General features: G+C 34.8%; 2 protein-coding genes and 1 non-coding gene across 3 annotated transcripts; 1 reads left to right on the top strand and 2 right to left on the bottom strand.

Annotated features, from left to right (window-relative positions):
- The first annotated feature begins 188 nt into the window (after positions 1-188).
- LOC131147876 (RING-H2 finger protein ATL63) lies at positions 189-1715 on the top strand. Its single transcript, XM_058097507.1, has one exon. It carries the CDS (start codon positions 484-486, stop codon positions 1435-1437), a length of 954 nt encoding a protein of 317 aa, XP_057953490.1. The 5' UTR covers positions 189-483; the 3' UTR covers positions 1438-1715.
- Positions 1716-4054: 2339 nt separating this feature from the next.
- Positions 4055-5153, bottom strand: LOC131147875 (RING-H2 finger protein ATL39-like). The gene has a single exon (XM_058097506.1). It carries the CDS (start codon positions 5087-5089, stop codon positions 4508-4510), a length of 582 nt encoding a protein of 193 aa, XP_057953489.1. The 5' UTR covers positions 5090-5153; the 3' UTR covers positions 4055-4507.
- A 6694-nt stretch (positions 5154-11847) lies between these two features.
- TRNAI-UAU (transfer RNA isoleucine (anticodon UAU)) lies at positions 11848-11921 on the bottom strand. The gene has a single exon. It is a non-coding gene; the product is annotated as a tRNA-Ile (tRNA).
- Between the last annotated feature and the right edge of the window lie 2594 nt (positions 11922-14515).

The raw sequence follows: 14515 nt of genomic DNA, 5'->3' as shown, positions 1-14515 counted from the left end.
ATTATCACACCTCTCTCTCTCTCTCTCTCTCTCTCTCTCTCTCTCTGATAGATAATGCACGAGTCTTGCTGGCTCCTTGTAATGAGGGATTCGCTTTTGACTTCAAAAGCAGAGGCTTCCACAGAGAGAGAGAGAGAGAAGGTGTTTTAATTTAGGGGTGGCGTGAGGCCGGGGGGGGGGGGTTGTGGGGCACAGTGCCCGTAATTTGATCCCTAATCAACGACTTTATTTGCACGTAAATGCATGATTTTCCGTGGAAGAGATTCCATACATTTGGGTCTATCTTCATATTTTTGAAATTCTCCTTTCTCAATCATCAATTCCATTATATCCATCTGCTCCTACACAAGAACAAACAAACTCACTTTCCCCAACTTCCTTTACTTTATTCGTATCTCATAGTTCATACCATAATATATACACTTCCTCTTCCCCCCACCTTCTCAATTCAATTCCTTGCTTCTAACCAACTACGCACGTACAATGTCCAGTCCTCCACCCGACTCCTCCTCCTCCCGGAGCTCCACTAGTTGGCTGACTGGCCTCATCCGGAGCTTATTCTCCTACAACAGTAACATCCTCCTCGCCGCCCTCGTCTCCCTCCTCCTCGTCATCCTCTTCGTCCTGCTCCTCCACCTCTACGCCAAATGGTTCTTAGCCCAATCCCGCCGCCGCCGTAGGCGAAGAAGGCCCGCTTCGTCGTCTTCTCGACGACTCGTCCGCCCACCCCGCCCCTACCATTCCAACACATTCACATTCCATCTTGACAACACGAGCAATAGCACCACCGGTAGCACTACTCTGCCTTCTCCCTCCAAGGGCGGTCTCGACCGCTCCCTCATAGCTTCTATCCCTCTCTTCGTGTACAAACCCTCCTCTGTCACGGCTGCCGACTGTGTGATATGCCTGAGTCCCTTCGAGGACGATGACATTGGGAGAAACCTGCCCAAGTGTGGGCACGCCTTCCATGTGGAGTGCATAGACATGTGGTTGCAGTCCCATTCGACTTGCCCGGTTTGCCGAGCTCCAGCCGCGGTTGAGAAGGCGGCGGCATCGGTCGACGATGATAATTCCAATGTGGCGAATGGAGATGAACAGGTAATTTTGGGCCGGGAGACCTTTACGGGTTTGTCCGAGCCGGAGTCTGGTGATTTGGGTTTGACAAATATTGTTGGCGTTGATCACCCACTGCAGCAGCCCCAGGAAGCCATAGTTCTTGAGAATGTGGATACCCAAATTGATCTAGTAGTGAACAGTGATGATCATGAGGATTCTTTATCAGCATCAGCATCTTCATTGTCGTCTTCGTCGGATTTGGGTTGGGGATCATCTTCGTTGGGTTGTTCGCTGAAGAGGATGCTGAGCAAGAGTAGATCGGAGAGGAAGGTTTATCCCTCAGTTTCTGATGTTGTCAGCGAATTGGAAGTTTTTAATTAAATGGGTTAGTGCGATCACCATTGTGCATGCATGCTTCACTGGTTTTGCTTTGCTTTGCAATGGCCCTTATCTTGTACAAAAATTAATTTCACACACTTGCGCACTGAGGTCCTAAGTTGATTCAAACAATGCTCTGAGAGAGAGAGAGAGAGAGAGAGAGAGAGAGATTCATTTTGATGGTGATGGGATGTAAATTGTTTGTATAGAGCTTTCATAAGAAAGGTGCGGCGATCTTTCAATGAATTCTTATTTGACCTGGCAGGGCCGAGCTTGAATCATCTGTTTTTTCTCCTTGCAATTAAAACTTGTTACTTATGAGTTTTGACTTCAAAAATGAAATTAGGCTGGTCTCAAAGGAATTGAGATTTGAACAAAGTTTCCTATAAATCCTTTTCTTCTGTTTTCTAATATATCCATGTGGGTCTTACTATTTTATTTCTCATGCATGTGCACCATCATTAAGAAAAACAAACAAATAAATAAATAAATAGGGTCAAAGTTTAGAACTTCCATCCTAAAGATTTTAGGTTCTAATTTTTTGGGATGGACAAAAAGTATTAGATGGGGATGAGTTGCTTCTGTCGTGTAATTGACAAAAATAAAGATAATTTTTTTACCCCTCAATAATGCATACTCAGCTCTGGTTTCGTATTCTACTGAGTTCTTTCTATTTGACCAAAGACCCTTGTTCCCAATCAAAATCAATCTGAAATTTTGATCGAAACAAGACAAATTCAACCAATGCACTCCTGCATCCAGTCATTGCGATTACAATTGCTCCCATCTCATATACTCTTCTAATCTTTCTTCCAATCTAAAATCCCAGAATATAAAAATTATAAATATTTTAATCATTTGTAATCCCCCTTTTAAATCTATTGTATGTGTTCTGTATGGACCATAAACAACAATTTGCTATGGATCATAAGCAACAATTTGCTTTTCATATGCATGTTGTCATGTTGGCGACATTCAAATCTTTCCGGGAAAGATAATATATATATATATATATATATATATATGCATCTGTGTAACTCTCTCTCTCTCTCTCTCTCTCTCTCTCTCTCTCTCTCTCTCTCTCACGCACACACACACACGCACTCTGATTTTTAACATGGGCTAGGACCCAGAAGCAGAGAACAAAAGGGGTGGGCCAGGAGGGGGTCCTGGGCCATCTCCAGAGCCAGGCCCAGGCCCAGGCCCAACAGGGGGTTTATTGGAGGACCAAAGACCTAAAGGTGAGCTAAAAGGAAGGCAAAAAACCATCACATGGGGATGTGTAATGGCGCACATAAAGTGTTTGAAGAAAGGTCAGAAAGAGAGAATGAGGCATTACTCCATTAGTTGGTTGCTGATAATATAATATATTAATTCAATGGATATGATGTATACATATTGAATCGCATATGGGTAATATTCAATAAATATTTTCCAATAGTAGATAAGATCAAAAACCAAAGCCCTTTCACTTTATGTACATGTAAAGGTCTCAACTTTACAAATGGAGCCTAGATAAAGGAGACACATATGGTGTCAGCAGTTGTCTCACTAGTGGATGCATGTATTGATCTTGAGGCCAAACCAGCCAACCCAATTTTCTATGTGCCCTGCCCCAAGTAATGGTTTGTGGTTTCCCAACAATGGCATGGCCTTCGCCTACCAAAACTAGAAATATAATTAAACTCCTTACACTCACACAAATTAAGGCCCATGCTTAATAATTTTGAAGGGAAATTTTGTTGGATTCAAATCATGTCATGATAGTTGAATTTTGAACAAATGGTGATCAAGGGTTTCCTTGATGAGATGTGTGTGGTAAAAGGGTTTGAATTTCTATTCTCATGTGCAAATTTGTTGAGCTTGAATGTGTGGATAAAATATGAATTTATCAATTATGTTATAATAAAATTGAAGGGCGGAAATAGAGCTAATATGTACTAATTTGTTTAATTAAAATTATTATTTTGAAGGACGAGTTGAACACAACCATAATAAGAGTGATGAATTTAAATTTAAAACTCATAATTGAATATGCATGTTATATTTGGTTCTTAAAGTATCTATTCGCAGAAATAAAAAGGTCTGCTATATGAAGTTGATAACTTAGAAAAGAAAATTTATTTTTAGCATAAAGTGAATAATAATTCAAATTATTTTATTAATATATAACATGAAATAAATAAGAGATGCTTTTTCTCAATTTTATCATAAGAACGTGTATTCCAATCTTATTTTGTATTGATATGAAAAATCCAACCTTTTACATTTGTGATTTTGTTATACATTTTTGTAATCTTACCTTATTATGTTCTATAAATCGAAAGTAATCCAATGTTTATATTTTATCAGGGACAAATATGGTATTAACAAAAAATTTAACGTCATCAAATTGACATTATTGCAACTTAAGCATAACACATTAAATCAATACTAATGGTGAATATTTTTAATCATGTTGGAGATTTTAAAGAAGAATTGAATTAAGCCAAGAACTTAAGTTGTTAGGACAAGGCCGAAATGAAGAAGTAATTTACGCTTATTAACAATCATTCACTATCTCCATTAGTACTATTTGTTTAGTTCCTATCATGACTTTGGATATTGTAATATTTAACTTGTCATCGTCAACTATTGGATATTATTATTGATTAGATGTTACAACTTACAAGATAGGAAAATAATGCGGTACGTGATTAATACTCAATATTTTTTTCTTAAGGATAAATCCAAATTAAACAAGAGATTAACTTCTAGTCTCACCCTGTCATGTAAAGAGGTTGAAATTTTACTCTTTTGAGAAAACGAGATTTAAGAGTATTTCTCTTCATCCTATCTATGTGTTGAATTAACCAAACTAGCTCCAATCCCCATTAAAGAACTAGCAGGCTACTAGATGAGAATGAAATTAGATTTTGCATTTTTGTAGCTTGACAAAGTGTGTTTCTTCTTCTTCTTCTTCTTCTTATACGCGCACACACACGTGAATTCAAACACGTGAATTCAAGGAGTGTGTGGGGGAAGAGGACACTGAGACATTTCGTCGAACATATGGTGGGTATGAATGAATAAATCAATCGATTTCTAAGGCGTGGTGTAGGGGAGAGATGGGAGCTCGACAAAGAGGGCAACTGGAATGGGAGGAGAGCCACTTGTCGACGCAGTTGACGTGGAAGGCGTGGTGGCAACCGGGCAACACCTTCACCTTCTCTTCCTCCTGGAACACGCTCAGGCATATGCAGCACTCCGTCGACCCTCCTCCGCCGCCACAGCCTTTGGCCGAGCAGTGCACCAGTACCGGCAGCCGCCCGATGGAGGCCGCGTCCAGCCCCAGGGAGGGGGCTGCAGGAAGGGCGGCAGAGGAGCGGGCTTCGGAGGGGAAGACGACGGCGGCGGCAGTGACGGGGAGGTGGGTGCGGGAGCGGCAGACCCAGTGGAGGTAGAGGAAGAGAAGGGTGAGAAGGAAGACGAGGAAGAAGAATGCGAGGACGAGGATGAAGCCGTGGCCCTGGAACTGCCCGAATCCGTAGATCGCCTCCGTGAATTCCCATCTCACGGGTTGTGGGTTTTGGGTTGAGCCCATTCGGGTTTTTGTCGGCGGTGGCAGTGGCGGGGGCAGCAGGGGTGGCGCTGAAGAAGGGGTAAAGGATGGCATAAGTATGGTCCGTGCTGCGTGAAGGCAGGCAGGGACACTGAAGATATGTATGGGATTTGATTTGAGTGGCAGGGACACTCAGGCTGGCTTCCCACTAAATAGTTGTGGGCATTTTCAGTAGCCCCTCTCTCCCAACCCACCCCATGTGCATTCTACATTTCTATGAAAAAAAAATTAGGCTAAAAAGATATTGACAAATTTTAAGATGTTAAAATTTTTAGTGATCTCTTTTATGTTTAGTTTACAATTTGAAAAATATTAGAAACCTTTCCTTTTCCCCAAGTAAAATCCTTGATCCAAATGGATCGTTAGGGTTTTAATAATTTTAAAGACATTCCCTATGATACAAATCTACCTTTACATTCTGTAAAAAAGACAAGTCTTTTAAGATTTGTATCTTTTTATTAAATCTCGGGATGTTTTGTGATATTTTTAAAATCTCAAGAAGCAAATGAAATTTCTAAAACCTCATGGTTGATATCCGTTTTTTTGTTAAATTTCAAAGGAGGTTAGTATCTTTTACCCAATAATTTATTATCGAGTGTTAGAAAGGGGAGCCTTTGTGGGCGAATTCGATATTCATGGATGAGCGCTAATTTAATTCAAAAGTTTAAACTTGCTGAGTTTTGCATCCAGTCATACATATTAGTACCCATTATTCCATGTGAGATTGGAATTTGAGAGTTAGTACTATTGGTTTTTCGTTTTGACTAATCATCAAAAGCGAATGGAGATGCGCTCAATTGTTCATGCAATAATTCCGAAATGGGTTGAGACCATCATTGGACTTGGGAATGCCTAAATCTTAATAATACGAATCAATTGAAAGCCCACGCTTGACTTAAACTCTATCACCCTCTTTTAAATCCCTTCCTTTCTCTTTCAGAATTCGAGCTTGAATCTAAGAATGCCACATTGGAAGCTGCACTTGGCCTAAGCTGCAACATACATAACAAGGGAGAGTCCATCTCTTATCTGGTTTCTCTTGCTATTGCTCTCAGAATTTCAACCCAAAGCCTTATATGTCGCATAAAAATGTGCGTGTTTTATAAAGTTTTGCTACCATAGTTTGTTTTTTTGTTTAATTTAACATTTGAGATTAGGTTAAAGTGAAAATTTTTTGGTATGATTTTTCTAGCAAATAAGTAGTGAACCTCTAAAAATTTTAAAATTCTACATAGGGTGTGGTAAAAATTAGGGAACAAATTAAATTTGACCCCTAGATGAAAGATTCATCCAATTTCATTTCAATTACGGAAATACTATCACGATCCCACCAAAAAAAAGCAAAAAGAAAAAAGAAGAACTTATTCTTTGAGTTAAAAATATCAAAGTTTAATTTTTAAAACTTCTCAACGGTTAAGGTTCGAGATTTTTACGTCGAGAGTCTCGGGTTTAGCCCTTGAAGAATGAAAAGGATCAATATATATATATAAATCACAACTTACAATATAAAGAAGTCTCCTCTCCAACTTTTTCCTAGCTTCTAAAAAAATATCTCTACTATCCATGTGCATTGTTTTTTATTCTTTTCAATAATCCCTATTAACTATTGTGGGTTTAGACTTTTGTACTCTCTTTTAGATTTTTGATCGTAGATTCATTCTTATATTTTTGTGTTTTCAATTGCAAAAATAAAAAATAAAAAATAAATGAAAAAAAATCATTCAAATCCCAATATGATTTTCTTTATAAATCTTGCTCCACTCTTACCCTTTTGTGTTTTCAAATTTTGTGAAATAATTATAAGGAAAAAAATTATTTTATTTGAACACAACGAGCATGAGTAATGATCATATTTATAGGTATACTTTTAACAAAATCTAACCCCCCTAATAATACGAAGTCGAAAATTTGCATGGACTAGGCTAGTTTAGAGGGATTTCGATATCTACCCACCTGCATTAATGTACTCGGACATAGGTTAGTTTAGAGGTCGATACAAAGTCTAGGCTAAATTTTATGTTATTGCACTTTTTGAAATGATGAAACGATTCACGTGTTGAGATGTTACAACTTTTCGATTAAAATTAAACCTTAATATTTGAATCATTCTCTTGAATTAGTTAAGTGCTCAAAGAACCTTGGACTGATATCTTATAAAAAAGAAAAATAATGATATTGATTAATTAACCTGCACATTTAAGATCATTAATAAAACATCTTGAATTGAATTGACCTAAGATTCAAATTAATAACTTATGATCGCCCTCTAAACCAAATCGAGCCTTACCATTAAGACTAAGAAAACCCTAAACCATTTCTCTCAAGTAATTAAGACCACACGCTGCTAAGTACCTAACTATTGTGTTGTTAGGTTGAATTAGCAGTCACATTAGGAAATTAATATTGATACATCACAAATGCAGGCTTTTACATTTTCCGGGCAGTCCATGATACAATAAGCTTTTAGGTTTCTTAGGTACACAATGAGGGAGAGACTTTAAATTCATACACAAATAAATAAACATTATTATTTTATGTTTTGGAATTTGGGTTTGAATTTTAGAATAAAATAAGATTTTATGAACTTATATCCAAATCCTTACACAATCTCAAAATCAAAATTCAAAAAATTTGTACTCCCAAACACATCCTAAGATAATGTGAATTTAAAATTGATGAAACTTACATAAATTATGATATAAAACAATATTCTATTGTTTAATTTGTCGGAGTTGATAAAATATCGATTTCAAAACTAAGATCTACACACCTGAACAAGCAATAAGAATTAAAATAATTTTATGGCCATATCATATGAGTCCAATGAGAACAACTTTATTAGATCAATTTAGTATGATTTTCTCATACGATTGGTTTTGTTTGGTTGGTGTGATTAACTAAATTTGTGTAATTCAGTTTGGTTCATACTTGATTGGGGGTTTGGTAAATGAGGCAACCTCAACCCAAATGAAATCATCATACACTCATAATGCATAAAAAAAAGTAAAGTTTTGTATGAATCAAACTAAAATCATGCATGTGCCAATTTCATACTAATGTCTTTTCGTTTGAGGTGCAACCATTACCCTATTATTTCTCTCTCTCTCTCTCTCTCTCTCTCTCTCTCTCTCTCTCTCTCTCTCTCTCTCTCTCTATTGGAGGCCTACTAAACTTGAACTACATACAAAAGGTTGTATATTTCTCATGTTATTATATTTTTCACTTTGTTTTTCAAGATTTGGATCCCGAGACCTAAATACAAACTTTTTAAATTCTATTTATTTTTGAGTCCATTGGAGGTCCACACTGGATATGTGCTATATATATAACGGGAATTAGTTCGATAGCTCATTTCCCAATTCATACTCCTTTCCACCTCTCTCAGGATTCAAACCTAATACCTTATACAAACAACTCGATCTCAAGCTTTAATCGTCAAAACATTTCTTTAAAGTGTCAAAAATATATCCTGAAATGACAATTTTAAATATATTTTTTTCTTAGCTCACAGGCAAGCTTGCTTTCCTTACCTCGTTCAAGCTTATTAGGTCGGAAATTACATAGAAGAAGAAAAAGAAAACAAAGATTTTTAGATTTGTAGAAGTTGGCGAGCCCTATATGTCTAGGGCTGCTTATTTTAATTCTGTATAATCTAACTTACTGTGGGACAATTTTAGGTCAAAGAGCTTGACTCAGCAAAAGTTTAAACCCTGCAGGGAGAGGGGTTTAGGTGGTCATCACCTGGCAGGCTTGAAGTTTGATCATCATCAAAATCACCAATACCAGAAAATATTAATTGGTGGTATGGCTAGGAAAGGAAATGGTTGGCATGGATCATTTAAGTGACAACACTAGTCATAACCTTCTTTGTTAATGTACCTCCTAAGTTAAAAGTGAGAGTTAAGATTTGATTAAAAATTTACATGTTTATTTTTTTCAAATGATAAAAGAGTCACGTTGATGGTTTTGCTCTCGAATTTTGGGAAGAGTAATAAACAAACATGCGATGAGAGTCGGACTACCTTCTTTTATATTGTCAAGGTCCGCTATTGATCTCCACTCGACAAAAAGAAAATAATAATAATGAGAGCCCATAAGAAAAGATATCTTAAGCTTCACTTAGCATGCAATATCTTACCTTAATAAAATATTAAGAAAATAATGATGGTATTGTCACAAACCTTGTAATTAGATTATTTAGTATCAATGTGTGAGTGTGTGTTGTTTACTCAAAGCTAGAGATGACATAACAAGTGTTTGATAGCATGGAAAGAGTCCAAAGGTGTGCTTGATACATATTAGTGAGCACCAATTTGACCCAAAAGGTTAAACCTATTGGGTCTTGGGCCCAACCATGTATACAAGCACTCATCATCTACTCACTTTTTTCAATGTGGGATAAACTCACGAATGGAATTCTCAACAATATTGACCCTTAAGGCAAGTGTTGGGTTTCGCTCCTTGTAGGGCCCAATGCCTTGAAAAGGCTCCTTTCTTAATGTTTTGTTGGAGCATGCTATATTGGAAACCCAATATCTGAAGCCAGCAGCCTATTCTAGAACTCCAAATAAAGGAGCCACGCGCAGTAGCAACTGAGTGTCTCTTCATTTTTCTTTCTTTTTTTTCTTATAGTAGCTCCTCCATTCGGTTTTTCTACTTATAGCGGCAAGCTGCTCCTCAGTTTTTTTCTCCATTCTATTTCACTCACATCTGCAGCTTCCTTACACCTGCAGCCAGCACCAGCGCCGATCGTCTTCTTCGCTGCTGCTGCTGCTTCTGCTTCTTCTTCATGTGACTCCGGCTGTATATTATTAACAACATATTAGGATACTCTGGTTGTACTCTGGTTGGTTCTTTTGGGAGCTTTGTTCATAATATTGGTGAGATATTTTCATCTTGCTACATTTGTTTATACACTCTTATGTATTTGTAAGGCTTATGCCTTTTGTATCCACTTTGTACAACATTTTTTGGTGATAGTAAATTTGGACTACAGTGCCCCGTAGACGTACCACAACATTTGAGGGAACCATGTTAAATTTTGTGTGTATCATTTTATTTATTATTTGCATTACGCCATTGATTTACTTGTGGGAATTAGTTCATATATAATTTTTTTTCCCAACAACAAGTGGTAAGGACAACTTGTAACCAAGATCACGAGTTCGATTTCCCATTTAAGCATTACGTTGGTGAATTACCTGGGGTGCGTCAATGGGCGGACGACTTTCACCCTTCCGGATTTAATATCGCATCATAGTGTCTAAAGTGACGCAATGGTGGCTGGAGTTCCTGGATTATTAAAAAAAAAAATTAAGTATTGACTATACAACCTAATTTTAAAATAAAAAAATGAGAATGAATGGGATTAGGAATCTCACTTTAGTCATTCACATTTTGCAAGAAGTATTTGCATTTGTCTCTTTAGGTTATTTAAGTAGGAGTCAACATCTTTAGAATGTAATAGGTATTTTTGTTTTTTTTTTCATTATCAAAATAGAAAGACATATTACATGTGCATGCAAATTTATTCTCTTCCACTTCAATCAACATTCCCATATCCCTTCTAGGGTTTCTTAATTCAAGATGACAATTGGAATGATTCTCAATGTGCAAGTCCTAAATGCAAGATTCATTCTCTAGTGCATTTCCGTTCTCTTCAGACTAAAATTTGTTTATAAATATAGCATAAATTAATTGTTAGCATCATAAAAAAAATGGAGTAAAAAAATTTAGGTAAAGAATTTTTTAAGCATATTTTGAATTGGGCATCTAAGATTTTACGTTGACCCAATGAATTATCATCAAGTTTTAGCATTGATAGAATCTATACTTGAAACCAAAATATTAATTATTATGATTTGTATGTATATGTATCACATGATATATGATCATAGGTTTGTCACTTAAAGGATGTGCATTAGTAAATCAAGTGAAAATGATTTCTACCCAAAGAAAAGAAATTGAGATGCTGAATTAAGAAATGTACTAAAATGATACTTAAATGTTGAATCAACTATGTTATAATAATCAAAAAGATCTTTTTTAAAAAAAAATTGAAAATTGTGTCCTAAAACTATGAACGCACACTTTAAATCCAAAAAAAAAATCCAAAAGGAAAATACGAACACAACGATTTATGTGATTTGATAATGTGCTTATATGCTTGGAGTCCCTGAGAAATTTTCACTATCTTGTCAAAACTGTTTTAATGTTTCAACCCTCGGCTACAAATATGAATATATAGCATACATGTGAAAACCTAAAATGTCATCTTATAACAATACAATTTAAATTACGCCCTAAGTCAAATATATTGTATCGTACTAAGAGACTTTGGTAGAACTGATTTAAGAAATTTTGTGTGAAAGTGGGGGTTCGAAAGACTTCCGAGTCATTACTTAACATTATCATCCATGCATCCCATTCCATGATAATCATAAAAATGAGATGATTCAAAAGTAGTACAAATATAAGTCTTTCAAAATAATGAAAAATAATTTTTTTTTCCATATATAAGTATCTACTTAGAAAAATAATAAGATATTTCTGAATATAAGTAACGTGAATTTGAAATTTTGTTTTGAATTTACAAAAGAATAAAAAAGCTATTCTATTTTTTATTTAATTGTGAAGAAAGAAAAAAAACAATATATACACCAAATCAATTTAAAAAAAACAAGATATAGATAAAATCAATTAATAAAAAATTTAATTTCACACACATATGGGCGCTTGGGCAAGGGAAACAATTTGCCAAAAAGACTGACCGTAGGCTCTAAAATTGGATGCGCAATAAGTTCTAAGGCAGATGGTCCCGGCGGGGCTCGAACCCGCGACCTTCGGCTCATAAGACCAACGCTCTAACCAACTGAGCTACGGGACCAAGCGACGCCCTTCTTTTCCTGGAGAAAATAGACATCAAAAACATTAATCTTGTTGCCTTAAAATTACGAATTTTATTATTAAATTTTATATCTTCTTAACTCATAAAATGAAAAAAATGAAGTTTAAATATGCAAAAAATATAGTGTTAAATAAGATTTTTATTCTTTTTTCTATGTGCCAAACATAATCACTATACATAAAAATTTTTCGGGATTAAGGGATGATGGACTCTTGTGTGAAATCTCATCCTCTTATATATAATTTATTAGGATCCAGATTTGAATCTATGATGACTAATGAAATGTTTACTTTGAATAATATGAAGGATGAAAATTTGTTCAAGCCCTTACCACTCATTTGGCTTGCGGAATTAGGTCTGGAATAGAATAAAAAATAAATGGAATTCCATCCTTGTGTTTGGTTTGTAAAGTTGAGAATGGGGGAATCACGATTCCAGTGAAGATAGACTGGAATCGATTTTTATTCCATAGAATCAGACTCATTTTATAGTAAAAAAAATCTAAAAACAGCAACAAATCCTAATGATACTAATTATTGTTATTATAACAAAATAATGACAACTAATAATGATTATAATAGTATTTATTATCAAAAAATAATGATAACAAGAATAATATTAAAAAAAAGGCCAAATAATTATTATTATAATTTTAAGGAAAATAATTTTGTATAAAAATAATAAAAAACAATAACAACTAATAATAAATATGATAAGAATGATATCTATTATTGCAAAATAATAATAACAGGAACAATAAATTAAAAAATTTAATAATAGTTATTTTAAGGATAATAGTTATAAAAAAAATAATTAAAATAATAATCACACTAATAACAATCACTATTATAAAATAATAGGAAATAATAATCAAACAAAAACAAAAAGAACAATAATAATACTAATCGTAATAGTAACAATTAATAATAATTACAATAGCAATAATAAAAACTAATAATAGTATTTATTACTATAAAATAGTAATAACAATGAGGAAAATAATAATAAAAAAAAGTGAAAAAATAATAATTATTAATATTTTAAGGACAATAAAAATTAAAAAAATAACAAAAAGTAATAATAACAACTAATAATTGTAACGACTTGCTTATTTACCATATATATATATATATATATATATATATTTATTATTATTATTTTTTTACAATAATATTCTACATGTTCTGATACCATACTGGGATAACCCAGTCATAAACCTAAGCAGCGAGAAGCATAAATTACATAGATATTATCATTTAAACATGTGTATATACAGTACCACACAATACTAGAGTACTACATGTTTCTCGAAATATACACATATCACAGAAACCCCAAAATACCCTCAGCTAGCTAGGGCAATACAAAAATCCTCCACTATACTCACTTTGTTGACAGGGCACTACAGACGCCCCTCTATCTGCGAGCTTAGTCTGCTCGCCTACCTAGATCACCTGAAAAATGTTTCAACACTAGGATGAGCCAACGCTCAGTAAGACGATATATGCTATTACTAGTGTGTGGCAAATGAGTTATCATATTATAAAAAAATATGCTTCCATATAATCATGTATATCTGGATCTATAAATACAATACAAATCATAATATCCATTACCAATTTCATGTCGTTTAACACATTTGTATTTTAAGTTACTATTCAGAATACTTCTAACATACATAAGTAAATTCCCTGTCTCTGTAAAATCAGTATATACATAATAATAATTGTAAACTTTCCCCTGTGGATAACTGTATGTCATGATTTAACCCCTCATGATAGGGTTGTGCGGCCCATAGGCTGGATCTACGCTGACTAGCCGACCAAGTAAATCACTATACTCCCTCGGTTTGATCTGCCCTCCTCCACCTATCTCTGATGGGGAGCCTGTCCACGTCAGGGCACTATATGATCGACCTACTGCCTATTATCTGAATAGGCGGTTGCACTCTGTAAACTGTAAACTGTATGTAGCTACGGTACCGTACTCTGTAAACTGTATGGTCCAACAGGGTCTGATACTATATACATATTCATATATACTCTTTCATTGTTTTTATCATGTTTTCAAAATTATCATAGCGCTATCTTTCTGTACTGTAAATACTGTAACTGTAGCATCTCGATGCTATCTCTGTATAACTATCTATATACTTTATAGTTGCTCTGTCTGTATACTCTGTATGTTATGGTAATAGAAAACGTGGCGTACTATAAACTCTGTAAATCATAAAACTAGAACTGCATAATCATAATATCGTAACCGTAATTCGTATAATCATGGTATTAAAATCCGTAAAATTATGGTACTGTAATTCACATAATCATAGCATTGAAATACGTAAAATTATGAAACTACAATTCATAAAACATACTCCGTACTACATACATATTCTCAAGCCACACCATACTTTAATACATAATTTTCATAAATAAATAATGTGTATAGTAATTTAAAACTTCCTAGTATAACATATATCCCTTACCTTAACTTTGAAAAGCCTCTATGATAAACTGGCCTAACACCCGCAGGGCCTCCTACACAACACCCTGAAACCACATATGTTAGAACAT

Source organism: Malania oleifera, chromosome 2 (assembly GCF_029873635.1).
Source record: "Malania oleifera isolate guangnan ecotype guangnan chromosome 2, ASM2987363v1, whole genome shotgun sequence".
In the NCBI taxonomy this organism is placed as follows: Eukaryota; Viridiplantae; Streptophyta; class Magnoliopsida; order Santalales; family Ximeniaceae; genus Malania; species Malania oleifera.
The sequence above is the reverse complement of the archived record's forward strand: the minus strand, read 5'-3'. Positions and strand labels throughout refer to the sequence as shown.

Coding starts and splice junctions, on each gene's coding strand:
- LOC131147876 (XM_058097507.1), top strand. CDS start 484: ATGTCCAGTCCTCCACCCGACTCCTCCTCCTCCCGGAGCTCCACTAGT.
- LOC131147875 (XM_058097506.1), bottom strand. CDS start 5,089: ATGCCATCCTTTACCCCTTCTTCAGCGCCACCCCTGCTGCCCCCGCCA.